This window comes from Astyanax mexicanus, chromosome 1 (assembly GCF_023375975.1).
Source record: "Astyanax mexicanus isolate ESR-SI-001 chromosome 1, AstMex3_surface, whole genome shotgun sequence".
NCBI classification, from domain to species: Eukaryota; Metazoa; Chordata; class Actinopteri; order Characiformes; family Acestrorhamphidae; genus Astyanax; species Astyanax mexicanus.
Window position 1 is genome coordinate 16,581,277 of NC_064408.1, and position 15,333 is coordinate 16,596,609.

A 15,333-nucleotide genomic window follows, 5' to 3' on the forward strand; every position below is an offset into this window, starting at 1 on the left:
CCACTATATCCAACAACACTTCATCCCTACTGCAAAATCTGCAGGAACTGTGAGAATATTCAACAGTCAATACTTTTGTATGTGTACCTCCATTAATATTACCAATATCAGTCATCAGTCATCATACATTTACTGTCACTTACTGTTACCATCCAACACTTCCTTCTTGGTGATGAAATAATGGTAATAATACATACAATCATGACACACATTACACACACAGTCATAGTTTCTATTGATTTAATAAAAAACTCAATGTGTTACAAACAACCTGGATAAATTATTGGAGATTATTTGGGAGCAATACAAACATTTTTACATGTTTTATTTTACAATATCCCCTGGCTTCATAGTAGGTGTGGGTACAAAAAACAAAAAAAAAAACCCGAATTTAATTCCAATGTGGACAGAAAGATTGGCCTATTTGTAAACCCAAAACAGCTAAACTAACCCACATTGTAGACCATATGACTACGTTCCTGAATTTGGTAATGGGTTTCATTTTTGCACACAAATTTGAATCATAATAAATGGTTACCTATTCTAAATACCGTCCAACAAACAATAATGAAAATACAACCCTGTTATTCCGTTCAAATTGTCATCATATGATAATGGCGCATTTGTGAATTTTCTCACGAGTTATTCATTATATTTACAGAGCATGTCTAAAGCAAGTGTTAGACCTTTTTCACAATATAAATATCATTCTGGATTCTACTGAAGCAGGCCAAAGACTGCCAATGCGCATACCATATCCATGTGCAATTATTTCAAACTATAAAATCAAACTATCAGATCATAACTCTATTATCCAGTGATTCCCAAAATATTTTGAGACTTTGGGAGGAAAAAAGAATATAAAAAAATGCATCAGTGCAGTTCGCAGACCCCTGACTATAAACTTAGGGTTCATTTCACAAAGGAACATTTCTCAGAAAAGCAGCGTAACTTGAAGACAAGCCCGATTCCGCTGTCACATTTGTAGTTTCAATCAATTACCACTGGCAGTAGTTTTACTGCACTTGGAAAAATACCATCAAAACTTTGTAATTAGACATTCAATTGAAGAAGAAACCAATTAGCAGGTGCTTCGGCTTTAACACCTTCCCTCTGGCTCCTACTGCAAGTTGAAATGCCAGTGGATAAATGGGATTTCTGTCCTTTTTTTTTTTTTTTTTTTTTTTGTAAAGCCAAGAAGCCAGTTTGTGGTTGTTCGACTGTACTGAACCTAGAAATGTGGACTGCATGAGTGTTCATGTCTAGTACTATTAAAATGATTATTTGTAATCAACATTACAGATCAGTCAACACATTTTTGTCAATTTCTAATAAGAAAGAAACTATTTAACTTGGTTTGTACAATATATTGTAATAGTATTAGTCATGTACACCATACTGAGGCTTACAGGTTCTAGGATTCATGCCTCCTTTTAAGTTATTTAGCTACCTGAGAGAAATGCCTTTGTGAAACGTCCCCCAATCACCTGCAGTTGGGGGTGATTTTTTTTTCACTGAGAGAAGAAGCAGCGTTAATGAGCTTATAATTCACATCTGAGTCTCTTCACAATCCCGAACCTTATCTTACATCATCAGCTGAAAGGCAAACAGACTCAATCAAGACCAGTTCTATATTATTACCCTGTCAGAGAATATCTGCTCTTTCCCAAAATGTTGATCTCAGTACATAATAAGCCTGCAGTGAGTGATTGAGAACTAGCAGGGTTTCACTGAGGGTCCATGCTTGAGGCCGCTACGATGCCATGTTGCCTTAGCTGGGTTCTGAGCATCTGGTTCTTAGATTTCCAGTCTTCCATCTGTAAGAGTGTGTATTATGAGAAAAAGAGAGAAAGAAAGAAGTTGTTGTTAAAGAACAAGCACAGCTCTTAGCAGGGAGGATTGTATAAGCAAAGAATGACTTTATTCTGATACAGATTTGATTCTTTAAATTTTTAACTGGTCCAAAATCTCTACAAATATCTTGAAATGTCATTATTATCCCAACAGTTTCACTGCTCCACAGCTCAGGGCTGAAGGGCTTTATATCTACAAGTATAGTGGCAGTAGGTTTATATTTATCTGCTCCAAAGAGTTCTATTCTACTGGCAATATGTCTCTAAGGATTCCAGCAATTACAAAAGATGTGTGTCAGCAGTGGGTGCAACTAACAGAAGCTTAACCCTCCTGTTATGTTAAAAGTAAAAAATAGTTAAAAGTATTTTTTTCAGTGTGAAACTTATTTTGCTTTCCCTAATTAGTGTAAACAACATATCATATGGAAATGGTTAATCCCACAGCTGTTCCTGACAAATTAACCTAATGAATTCATTTGAAGTCCATGCCTAATATCTAGGTATGATTCTGAATAAGATGTGAACTCTACCTCTTGTCTGAGCAGCTGGTTGTCCATCCTTAGTCTATCTAGCGTTTCCAGCTCCTCTCCTAATCTAGCATTGCTCTGCCGCAGCTCCTGAATGTAGTCACAAGCCTTCGACAAGATCCCCCCTTTACTCTATAAGAAACAAGAGAAATAAAATATCAACAGTTAGAGAGACTCTGATCATATCCTTAGAAATTGCTGGCAGACAAAACTAAATCAGACTGAATACGTCAATAAAAATGTACTATATTAGGTAATGTGTAGAGATGATTTTTACCTGGCTATTTTTAGTTGCGTCCAGGGTGCAGTCGGGGATTGTTTTAGACAGCTGAACAATCCAGTTGTTGATTTTGTCCCTACGTCTGCGCTCAACTAAAAAATAAATAAATAAATAAATAAACTGGTGCAAAACCTGAATATTAACAGTATATCAGTTCCAGTAACAGACCATGTTCTGACTGTGGAAAAAGGCTATACTCTGCTCCAGTCAAAATCACTTTACTGTCCAAAATAAGTTATATTCCCTGTGTTAAGTAAATGTTTTGAGAGAAACAAGTTCACAAGAACAGTTTGGCTGTAGCTAAGCAAACTGCAGAGTGCCTTTCAGTATGACACAAATAAAGGGTAAGGCCCGGTAATGAATCATCATGTAGGGCTTCTGTAATGTTTAGAGCATTGTCTTTCAAGATTATATGTACCTTGTGTTTTAGAATTAACCACATTTATAACATAGGCAAACCTTAAGAACCAGCTTTAAGAGACCTGCACTGTGAAGCTCAGTCTTGAGAGTTAGTTTTACAAATTCTACATATATGTGATGTTTTAAAATACAGTAAAGACAGGAATCTACAATAGTTTTAATGGGTTTTCTGTTGCTGTGAGTGAGGTCTTTACTGCCATCCAGACATAGAACAAGCAACTGCAGGGTCTTTTGACATCATGCAATATTGCAGCAATTTGCGACACTTGGATCATAAAATGATCCATCCATCCATCTTCTCTACATCATATGCACAGTTTGAACACCAGCCCTATTTTACCTTCGTTGTGCTGTGCTCTCCTCTTATCATCTCTGGAGGTGCGTGGGGCCTCTGTCTTACTGTAAAAAAAAATCAAACTGGGTTTTAAAGCCCCACAAAACACTATACACTTTTTCTATTGTTCCGTTTCTGTATTTGAGTGAGGGGCATGTACCTCTGCTGGGCAGTGCCCAAAACATCTTGGGAGGACATCATCACATAGAGTTGACCTGAGGAGAAGAAGAAATATGATGAACAATTTAATGATAATGTGACCTAGCATATACCAATCAGCCATTGCATTGCATTGCAAGACCACCTCCATGTTTTTAGACTGACCGTGATCTTGGCAGATCACACACAGAATGAGCATACAGAAGCACTTTGTAGTTCTATAATTACAGACTGTAGTCCTGTATCTGTTTCTGTGCTACTTTATTTTTATCCTCCTTTCACCCTGTTCTTCGATACTCAGGAGCCCACAGGATAGACCACCACTTTCTCTCTCTCTCTCTCTCTCTCTCTCTCTCTCTCAAAGTCTGGTTTAAATCAGTAAAATAACTTATAGTGCATCACATTTGGAAATTGTACAAAACTAAAAACAAAATTGTATTTACTGTCTGTGATATTTTAAAGACTGTTGGGAGACGGAATTAAAGATAATAAAGACAAATTAAAGAACCTGGAAACACTTTACAATAAGAGTACATTAATTACCAGAACATATGACAGAATGTCTAATCTAATTTCTAATTGACACTAGTTACACATATTTAATAATCATTTAATAAACATTTTTAAACCTATGTCTAAATTCATTTTTATTTGTAACATTAAGGTTTACAAATTGATAATGTTTATTAACTTTAAGTGATTTACTAATGAAATAACTAATAATGAATTATTTTTTTAACTAGTGTCAATTAATAATTAGTTGAGGAATTTAACCATTAACAATGTTATAAGTTATTCAAGGCCTTAATTGTAAAGTGTTACCAACCTTTCTTATTTTTTGATATAAGAAATTTAATACTTCTGAAGGATCTACAGACACCCTGTTAACATTATCTAAGTGTTATGTCTCTCTGTTTACAGAGAGCCAATAAAACAATATTAAACATAAAAACAACCACACAGTAACAAGTAGTCACAATCTGAAGGTGTAGCTATTACTTTAAGTACCGTATTTTTCGGACTATAAGGCGCACGATGAGTGAACGGTCTATTTTTAGTGTTAGTCCATACACAAGGCGCACTGGATTATAAGGCGCACTAAATGAAACTTTATTTATATCAGTAACAATAACTCTGAGCAATAAATCCTTCACAATATCTGTGAAAAATAACAACATCTCTGAGCAATAAATCAACAAGCACAGCAAGTACGTATTACTCCGCGACGCTCCTGACAACGGTAGCCGCAACGCTCCGACAGACCATAATATTATGTTGAAGCACAGCAAGTACGTATTACTCCGCGACGCTCCTGACAACGGTAGCCGCAACGCTCCGACAGACCATAATATTATGTTGAAGCACAGCAAGTACGTATTACTCCGCGAGGCTCCTGACAACGGTAGCCGCAACGCTCCGACAGACCATAATATTATGTTGAAGCACAGCAAGTACGTATTACTCCGCAAGGCTTCTGACTATAATAGCGTGTTGTGCCGAATTCGGTGAATAAAACGGTTTTAAAACAGAGATAAAGATTGGATAAGTTTCATTTCTGGATGAAGTGATTTCCAGCGCTGTTTGGATATAACTGTGGATTACAGGAGACTGGATTGATGGATTCTCTTTAGTCTGGACGCGTTTTGAAGGTAGGACCTGTGGCTGAGCGCGGGTGTGTGTTCGGGGGGTGGCGGCAGTGACCGGAGGTTACCCCAGGACAAAAGGAGAGCCTTTTATTACTGGAAACATGTGCTCTGACGCAGCTCTAATTCATGAAACATACATCCTACAGTAAAAGCACAGTTCTGGAATCCGGAGAGCCAGACGGTTCGAATGGTGTATGAAATGACCGCATTCGATGAAATATGGACGAACGATAAACGCAAATATGAGAGTTATGAATTATTAAAATCATAACCAAGGCATATTTCGCCCTAAATGTTTATTTTCTGAAAGGATATTCCGTTAAATAGGCTAAATAGCTCAAAAGCAGAGATTCTAAGCTTTAAAATGGTATATTGGATGTCTATATTGAACCTGTAACTGTTCATAACTATTCAGAAACACAGCCAGTTATGAAATATTAAATATTTCTGGCCCGCCGGTGGGCCAGCGAGTGTTAAGAGGTTAACTTTACTTAGAAGTGGGCGCTAAAAAGAAACAGTTTGTGCTATTACCCCAGAACGGGTGGAAAGGAAAGTTTACCGGCACCTTGTTCTGGCCACGAAGCTACAGTGGAAACTAGCTACCCTGAACCACAGCCGAGAGGCAGTACGGCAGTCAAAGGTAACCGCGCGCTAGCCCAAGAGGGGGATCTTTTTCTGGCGTGGGTGAGGAATTCTGCACAACAGAGCGCCGTGTACCACATAAAAATCGAGGTCAGTAAACACAAGCAAAATCCATACACAAGGCGCACTGCATTATAAGGCGCAATGACGATTTTTGGGAAAAAATAAGTATTTTAAGTGCGCCTTATAGCCCGAAAAATACGGTAACCTTTTTAATATGAATCTTACGGTGGCCAAGAAAGCCCAACGCAGTGCAAATTGAAAAGCGCTGCAAAAGCACAAAACACATCCATCAAAATTACAACACAGGCGCAGCAAATAGAAAAACGCGCTGCAACTAGAAAAACACGCTGCAAATAGAAAAACGCGCTGCAAATAGAACCGCAACACAACGGCACTTATTGTCCTTTGTATACAGCTGGTAAAGCATCTTTTAAGGTCCCCCGGGAAAATTCCGTTGTGTTTTTCCATTTGCAGCGCGTTTTTCTTTTTGCAGCGCGTTTTTCTATTTGCTGCGCCTGTGTTGTAATTTTGATGGATGTGTTTTGTGCTTTTGCAGCGCTTTTCAATTTGCACTGCGCTGGGCTTTCTCGGCCACCGTAGAATCTTCTGACATCTTGCATTTAATTTACTAATAACTAAACAAATTAAAATCTCTGCAGATTGCACTAAGTTTTGATCATTTGTCATTTGAGCAATAATATTCTAAAATTTCTCCTGAATATATTAGAACATATGCAGGAAAACATACACACAGAACAAAATAATAAGAATAGAAAGAAGAGAAAACTGGAGCTTTCTTGAACAAGTTTAACATTCAAAGCTTTGTCACTACTTTGATTTCTCTAAGCTAGCACCTGGATGTTTTTCAATTCAATCGCCAGCTCACCTGATTTAACATCATTAGCACCGACTTACCAAATTAAATGTTGGCCGATAATTATTAACAGTACTAGACACCCATGATGAGAGCTTTGAAAATGTTAACATTTAAATGAACACAGTGAAACCACAACATTTTGTGTAAATGTTATCAGTATAAATTCAAATATACACAATCTACTAAGTATATATTTTACTAATGAGCTTTTACAGGTGCCTACACTTTTTACACAGTACTGTATGTGACATACAGCAAAACACACGAAAAAACGTGGTCTGTACATCCGTGCTTTTAATAAACAAGCCTGTGTGCAACATACACACACACACACACACACCACAAGCTGATGTGAAACTGATAAACATTTCTCATGGTACATCTGGCACGAAGCACAACCTCAACTGCTGCTAAGCAAATGAAGAGGTTATCGAATGACTTCAGCATGCAAACGCAGCCCTGACTCACTCACCTGCCGAAGTGGGCTGAGTGAGCAGCGAATCAGCTGCGTGGACACTGGTTACCATGGTAGCAGGGGTGGTAGTGTCTGCGATGGTGGCCGGATAGTAGTAGTGAGTCTCAGTGGCTTCTCCTTCCAGTCCTTCAGCATGAGAGAACACAGCCTAGGAACACAAAGCAAATCAGATACTTCTTCCTTAGATAACAAGCATCACGAGTTATGGGCTTCTTTGCTGGGATCACAGCTTTGTACAATCAGAATTTACATATTTCATTTACATATTTAGTGTAGTATATTTCATCTCACACGTGCGCAACCTTCCTGATTCTTACAGAGTCTGCTTCTTTCATTTTTAAATAATACGCTTAGGATAATGATACAGCATGATGCAGCAAGTAAGAAAGTGGCTTCCACATACTTGATACATGGGGGTTAGGGCATCTTTAAGGCCATACTTTTGAGCATTTTTGATCAATTCCAGTAATGACTGTCCACCTCTCCAATATGCCAGGCCCTTCTGTTACCCACCACACACCAGCTGACCACCAACCAGCTTCTGCCACCTACTGCCATTACCTTGGAATATTTGCCCACCGTTTTTTACTGACAATATTTAAGTTTGAATGGACACAGTTTGAATATTGCTGCATTCAATCATAATCACTATTATTAAAATTTACCATTACAACTTTATTATTTATTATTCTCACTACCACTATTATGATTAAATAAGTAGACCTGAACTGAACATAATAGAATGTACAGCAGCCTTTAATCAATGATTTACTACTTATAAGTAGTCTGACCAAAGGAGGATGGGTCCCCCCTTGTGAGCATTGGTTTCTTCCAAAGTTTCTTCTTCCAGCCTTAAAGGGAGTTTATCCTTGTCACTATGGCTTTAGATCACTTACTGGGGGTTTTATGCTTTTTATATTGTTGATCAAATTTGATTTAATTAATTTATTTGAGGCTGTTTAACACTGGCCTTACAGCTCCAGTGCAAAACTCCATTCTAGCTGAATTTTATCTGAATTTTTAAGTTTCAAAAGAGGGAAATGTCAACTGAACACCTCCACCACTCAGAATACCAACTCAAATTTCAAGAGAGTCAAGAGAGCTTTGCCAATGCTAAGGTTAGCGCACACCAACAGCAGTAAAATCAGCATCTTCAATCATTTTGTGGCTCACTAAATCAATCAGACACACAGTACTCTCCAACTTCTATCTGTGAACATATTTTCATTTGAGTTTGGATTCGCAAAAAAATGCATATCATGCATTGTCATCCACTGGTACTGAAAAACAAAGGGGCATATTTTGGTCGAATTTGCCATAAAACATTTGTCAATTACTGTCTAATAAGTCTAACTGTAGCTAACTTTTTGTAGCTATTTTGAAATATGGACAAATAATGAAAAAATACTGATGTTATCAAGAACTATCACTTATAAATCCTTAAAGCAGCATTCATTTATCTTAAAATAACAGTTTGCTGACATGTAACAGGAGAATACCGCCATTAATGTTGCTACACCAAGCTTGATGACATGGCAGAAACTGCACTATGTAACAATGGAAAAGCAAGCAGAAAAGTGCAGAAGAACTGCATGTGTAAGCAGAGTCATATATGTGTTTAAAAATCTTATAATACTGCATCAATCCACAAGTTTCTATCAGTTCTGTAGAAGCTTGTAAAATGCATGTGTAAAGTACGTCCTTAACTGGTGGCTCAAATGTGAGTTGAATGAATTCCTAAGGTTAACAGAGCAGAGATTGAGGTACCTGTGTTACATTTGGTGACCCAGCCTGGGTGGCTGCAGGGAAGCCAGCCACCACGCTAACAGCTGTAGCTCCATCTGCCTGGGTCTCCACCTGTCCATCAGCCACGTGGATCACCCGGTATGTCACCTGTAGCAAAAGGGTCACAACTCCTTAGGTCCAGTTCTACCTTTATGTCACATCTTCGCAAGCTATGATATGGTTCAGGCTCTCAGAGAGTTCTACTTCTTTCTGGTTAAGTTTTAGTTGCATAAAATCATCATTTCCACTCCAAACCTCTACAGTTGAAACTGAGACTGTGGCCCACACAAAGCCCTGACCTCAACCCCACTAAACAGGTTTGGAATGAACTAAAAACTAAAAAGGACTGCAAGCCAGGCCCTGTTGTCCAACATTAGTGTCTGACCTCACAAATGTTGTTTTTTTTCTGGATCACTGTGCAAAACATTCCACAAGCATTCGACAATATCTTGTAGAAAGTCTCTGCAGAAATTGGAAGCTGTTATGACTGCAAAGGCAGGGGGCAAATCCAATGTAATATCCAGGGATCAAGAATGGAATGTCAAAAGCTTCTGTAGGAGTAATGCGTACACCTACAGCGAACTACAGCTTCTGCTGTAACTGTGTGGATCCAAACTGATTTAACTCTCTGTAAGAAAAGTCCATTGAACAATTAGTGTCCACTGATGCAAACTGATGTTTTCACTGAAAAATATATAATTGCGTCAGCCTTGTGAGTGAGATTAAACACTGGCCAGCATGATCAAGTACCGTATTTTTCGCACTATAAGGCGCCCTCTAAATAAACGTCTTATTTCTGGTTTATTTTCATTCATAAGGCACACTGGAATATAAGGCTCATTACGCGACACTAGTAAGGAACAGGGGTGTCGCCGTGTTTTCCTGCTAATTCAGGAGGGGGTAACTTAAGTAAAGCTAAGTAAACAAAAATGCAATTAAAAAAATGAATAAACATTTTATTTTAAAGTCAAACAACTGGATGTTAATCTACACATATTTCTCTCCTCAAAAGCGCTTTGGGTAAGTAAAGCGCTTCTGTTGGATTTCCAGAATTCCACTAAGGCTAGGTGCAGCAGCATTAGCATTAGCAGATAACCGCTAGTAAATGCCACGCGACAGCACTAAACGGCCGAACCCCGAGTGTTCCAGTAAGCCAGGGTGACATTAGCAAGCGGCTTGTCCCACATAGCTTCTTTTAACACAGTAAACGAGCAGGCTACAGTCAATATATTCATCTCTGAATGGCAAAAGAGCTAGCGCTACCTGACTGGTAGAATTCATACATAAGGTGCACCGGATTAAAAGGCACACTAATGATTTTTGGGAAACTTAAAGGATATCAAGTGCTCCCTATAGTGCAAAAAAAACAAAAAACGTAAACTTGTGAATTTTTGGCTCTTGAGCAAGGCCTGATATTAAGTGAAAGACATTACCAATCCCAGTGGACAGTGCAGTGAGTGGTAATAATCATGACTGGCGAAATCTGGCTAAAATTGTCCGTGTGAACATAAGTGAGATAAGTGGTACAGTGTTCTTTAGCTTATACAGGACATGGCAAAAGTCATGGGAAACAATCCTAGTTCTTGTTAGTGCATGCAGGCTAGTTTAATAAGATTGTACAGCAAAGCTTATTTGCAGGAACACACAGATCATACCTGTCCTCCTGTTCCCTCCGTTTTGAAAAGGTACTTGATTGGCTGATCAGCAGAAAATGAGGCAGCTGTCTGGATTGACGCAATAGCAGAGGGGTTTTCGACGGAGGCAACAGAACCTTCCACAGGAAACAGAGTTTCTTAGTTTCTTAGCCTGTCAAACCAGTATGTCAAGTCTGACAAGCATTCAAACCATCTGAGGGAAGTTAACATAGAAAACAATTCTCTACACACATGAATGTTTAGCATACAGTGAGAGCAAACATGACAAACATGGTCTTTAGAGACCTTATTAGAACTTGAATTTAAAAAAAGAAATGCTCTCCTACGATGCTTTCAATAAACATCTTATCCTATAATCAAACATAAGACAACATTTCAATCTCATTACTTCATGTAATTGGGATATGGATTGCCTTCTGATAAGATTTTAGTCACATGCATTTACACTTGGCATTGAGCAAGTCAGAATGAAATCTAATTTATGTGTGAAATCGAATCTGCTATTATTTTGTTACTTGACTGCAGTAGTAGGAGTTTTGGTTGTCAAATGCATTTACACTGCTATATCATGATTCAAATTTAGTGGTTCTAAAATGGTTTGAGTGATCAGATTTGTACCCGTTTTAAATTTATGAACTTTTTTTTGTTTACACTTGCATTTCTCTGTTCTAAAAACAGAATAAAGTTTTCGTTCTCCGTTTATTTTAAATGACACACCTTCTTCGATGATAGGAACATCCACTTCTGGATCAGGGCTTTTCTGGTGCCTGTAACAAATAATTCAGAAGAAATAACTTACCACTGGGTTCAATTTAAGACACAACTAATAGCTATGGCTCATGTGCAGCAGAAGCGAGACCCGATGCAAAATCCTAGACAAGCTAACACTGAAAAACTAAAATGCACAAATACTCAAATAAACTTCCTAGAAAAATGAAGAATGCATTCACAATATGGCCATGCACAATAACCAAAAAGTTCAGAAATGAAAGACAGACATTTCCAACAGAAGAAGAAATGTAATGCACGGATGGGCATGTTCAGGTACGCAAGCGTGAGTGTGAACGTATGTGTGTTGTGCTTCCGCTTAATGCAATTTGCATAGAGGCTACACTGTGGTCCAGTCAATTCCAAGTCAAGTGAGATAATAAATAATGTAAAATATGGGATATTAGAGTTTGCAGTGCAGAAATGAATGAGCACTGCCACTTATATCAGGGGCAGATGTTAGAGCTGAACGATTTTGGAATAAATCGATATAGCAATTGTTTTACTGCGATATATATATATATATATATATATATATATATATATATATATATATATATATATATATATATAGCAAATGTATAAATGTATATATATATTGTAAATTACCAATTGAAGAATTTCACGAGAAGTCAGTGATCCAACATGCAATGACACTAATAACGCACTGTGTTTACCCAATATTTGACTAAAACAAACTAGCATGCCAAAAGTCACAGTACAGCAGTCAGGGGACAACTTGGAAATGCCCATATGATAAGTGGCAGAAAAATATAGGTTATGACGACTACACTTACTCTCTGACCCAATATTTAAAAAAAGATTAATGCACAACTATTCTGTCCTCTAAAAAATATAAAAAAAAAGTCATCAAAGCCCACAAGGCAGGATAAATAGAATAAGCCAGCTTGTAATTTCTACAGTGTGTCTTATTTTATTTTAAATGTTTAAAAGTTCCGGGGGAACTGTGGAGGTTAGGATAAGAAAGCGAGAACTGCCTACATTTAGGCAAAAAAGGCAAACCACCATGGTATGAAAGTAGAAGTGGTAAACAAACTGTGATCTTGTAACAACAAAACGTTTGACGTATGCTCCAAAACATCTACAACAGTGGGTCATCCAATCACCCACCTTTAGCTGTAAAACACTGTGAAAATGATGATAATGTGAACTGTAATGCGAAATTGACTGTACCCTAATGTAGACTCTATGCACAAAAGATGAAGACACTCATGCAGTTGGATCTGATCTCTTCCCCCAGAGCTCCTGCAGATCCAGCACCTGGTGCAACTCACCCCTTCATGGTGTCAAGTCACTCACGGTGTTGGCTACAATCTTAAGGTCCTTTCCAAACTCCCAAGGGTTTTAATCAGTGTTAATGACAATCGCCTAATGGTAAAGCACACGGTCATGATGGGCTGCAGAACACCATGTCTCAAACAAAAAATAAAAAAATAAAAGCTTGTCAGTCAGTAAGGAAGTGGTCAGAGCTATTTTAGCATGTTAACCAGTCTGTCTTTAAGCAGCTAGCACGCTTTACAGTCTTGTCAGGAGGTAGATTAACTAGCGTTTTGTAAACTGGTAAGCTTATAGATTCCTTGACGAACTACTAGGGCTTCAGTTTAAAACCCCTTAGGGTGGACTGTCACAATAAAAGGATTTAAAAGAAAGTGTTCCTTAAAGCACGAAAACCAGAGAGTGCACATTACTAAAGTTCAAGCCATATTAAACCAGCTCCAAATTTAGTATTGATTTTATTCTCTGTTGTTTTATGTCCCTTCATAAGCCTTCATCACTAAACTGTGGAACAAATTTAAAGAGACCACTTTGGTTCCTGAATCAGTTTCTCTAAAATTGCTATTTATAGGTTTATGTTTGAGTAAAATGAACATTGTTGTTTTTTCTATAAACTAGACAACATTTCTTCCAAATTCCAAATAAAAAAATATTGTCATTTGGAGCATTTTAATTTAAAAAATGAGAAATGGCTGAAATAACAAAAAAATGCAGACTTCAAATAATGCAAAGAAAACAAGTTTATAAATTAATATTTGGTGGAATAACCCTGTTTTTTAGTCACAGTTTTCATGCATCTTCGAATGTTATCCTCCACCAATCTTACACAGTGCTTTTGGATAACATAATGCCACTCCTGGTGCAAAAAAATTTAAGCAGTTCAGCTTGGTTTGATGGCTTGTGATCATCCATTTTCCTCTTGAGGTTTCCTCCAGAGGTTTTCAATTTGGTAAAATCAAACTCAATGTTTAAGTGGTCTCTTATTTTTTTCCAGAGCTGTATGTTATAATAGAGATATAAACAGTGCAGGACTGCAGAACCTGCATCTAGCTCTAGTGTTCATGACTGCTAGTACTGGAAGGCAGCTGTTGTGCACATTTTAGTGTTTTCCTGCTTTACCACACAAACTTTAACTCCGAAACAAGCTTATAATCAGCTGATCAGCGGGATCAGGTGTTTTTGGAGCAGTAGAAAAGTACAGAGGCCTGCAAGACCAGGCTTTACAAACACTCAAATACATAAACAGACAGACAGCTAGCTGGATTAGCTAGCTAGCTGTGTTAGCTTAGTCTCTCTTATAGTACTCAATTTAAGTTTTTTAGCACTTGCCTGGAAGCCGCTGGATCAATTCATCAGTGAAACACACACACAGCGCCAGGCAACCCGATAGAAGAACACCGAGCTTCAGATAAACTGTTCATTTAGATTTTTTGCTAAGCTAACGTTACCATTGTGCCGGAGGTGTTCTGACGAATTGTGCTACCCATCGATATGTGCTTTGTATCACCAGTGCGCATGAGCGGACCCACTTTTTTTATGTTTTCATGTTTTTTATTACTGCTTTACCTGTGTGCATTAAACAACCGGAGCCCGCTGTCATTATTTGTCAAAGTGTTTTAAATAATTATAAAAGTAACAATACAAATACAAATACAAACGGACTCTAATCACCAATGTTCCCTTAACTGTAAAAAAATATAAATAAAAATACAACAGATGGCTTTAATCACCTCTGTTTCCTTAACTGTAAACAATAATAAACAAAAATACAAAAACGGGCTATAATCACCTGTACTCACTTAACTGTAACAAAAAAACTACAAAACGGGCTCTAAGCACCTGTATTCTCTTACCTGTACCCTGATATATTTTTTCAAGATTTCCAAATATCCTACCGAAGCTTCTGCAGTGAGCATTTTCAAATATATGGCACTTTTCTGGTATTTTTGCGATTAAATATAAATGTATGGTAACACGGTTTGACAGGGTAGCAGAACTCGACAGAACACCGGCCTTAGCTTAGCATAGTTAGATATCTAAGTTAGCATTAGCTACCTGGCTAACCAGCTAAGCTAGCGTCCAAACAAATCCCACTAAACAAAGGCTAAAACCCCTACACCACCAAGCTTCAAACCTATTAAACCGGCACGAAATACGCCCAGAATTCTTATAATTTACACACTTTGTCAAACTAACACATTTCTTAATTATTCATCGCGGAAATTTACCATAAATTCTCCCCACACAGGCGTTCCAGACAGCGACGTTCTGCGCATGCACCGTCAGGCAGCGCCCTCTAGTGTTTACAGCGCAGATCGCCCAGTTGAGGGGAGGAGTATTCGGAACGAGACTCCCAACAGTATTCGGCGCGAGACTGGGATCCTCTCTCACGACTATAGATCTGGCGTGGCCGCCATATTGGAGGAGTCAACCCTGCTTCCCCAGTGCATTTATTAGTACTGAGAAGGGTGTTGAATACACCTATAATAAACACAACTGTACCAGTTTATACCCGATTTTCACAGTGTTTTTAATACGCTTCTTGTGCACTTTTTAAGTCATTAATGCCTCGTTTTAAATGTTAAGGCTCTCCAGATTGTAGCAGAAGTTGTG

At 38.0% G+C, this 15,333-nt stretch overlaps 1 protein-coding gene across 2 annotated transcripts; it reads right to left on the bottom strand.

Moving 5' to 3' along the window:
* Nucleotides 1–223: 223 nt before the first annotated feature.
* On the bottom strand, nt 224–15,037 carry usf1l (upstream transcription factor 1, like). 2 transcript variants are annotated; one of them, XM_007256946.4, is made up of 11 exons: nt 14,949–15,037; nt 12,720–12,813; nt 11,374–11,423; nt 10,657–10,772; nt 8,984–9,109; nt 7,214–7,364; nt 3,575–3,629; nt 3,421–3,479; nt 2,658–2,752; nt 2,384–2,512; nt 224–1,817 (listed from the first exon to the last, which is right to left on the bottom strand). In XM_007256946.4, the coding sequence occupies exons 2-11, from the start codon at nt 12,725–12,727 to the stop codon at nt 1,728–1,730; spliced, it is 879 nt and encodes a 292-aa protein (XP_007257008.1). In that variant the 5' UTR covers nt 12,728–12,813; nt 14,949–15,037; the 3' UTR covers nt 224–1,727. The 2 variants fall into 2 exon arrangements, with proteins under 2 accessions (XP_007257008.1, XP_007257009.1); XM_007256947.4 differs by having other exon boundaries at nt 12,720–12,858; nt 14,949–15,013.
* Nucleotides 15,038–15,333: the final 296 nt, after the last annotated feature.

Excerpts from the sequence above, each read along its gene's own strand:
- usf1l (XM_007256946.4), bottom strand. Across the intron at positions 2,513-2,657 it reads ACGCAACTAAAAATAGCCAG|AGTAAAGGGGGGATCTTGTC; the intron begins GTAAAAATCATC and ends TGTTTCTTATAG. Across the intron at positions 1,818-2,383 it reads ACCAGCTGCTCAGACAAGAG|ATGGAAGACTGGAAATCTAA; the intron begins GTAGAGTTCACA and ends ACACTCTTACAG.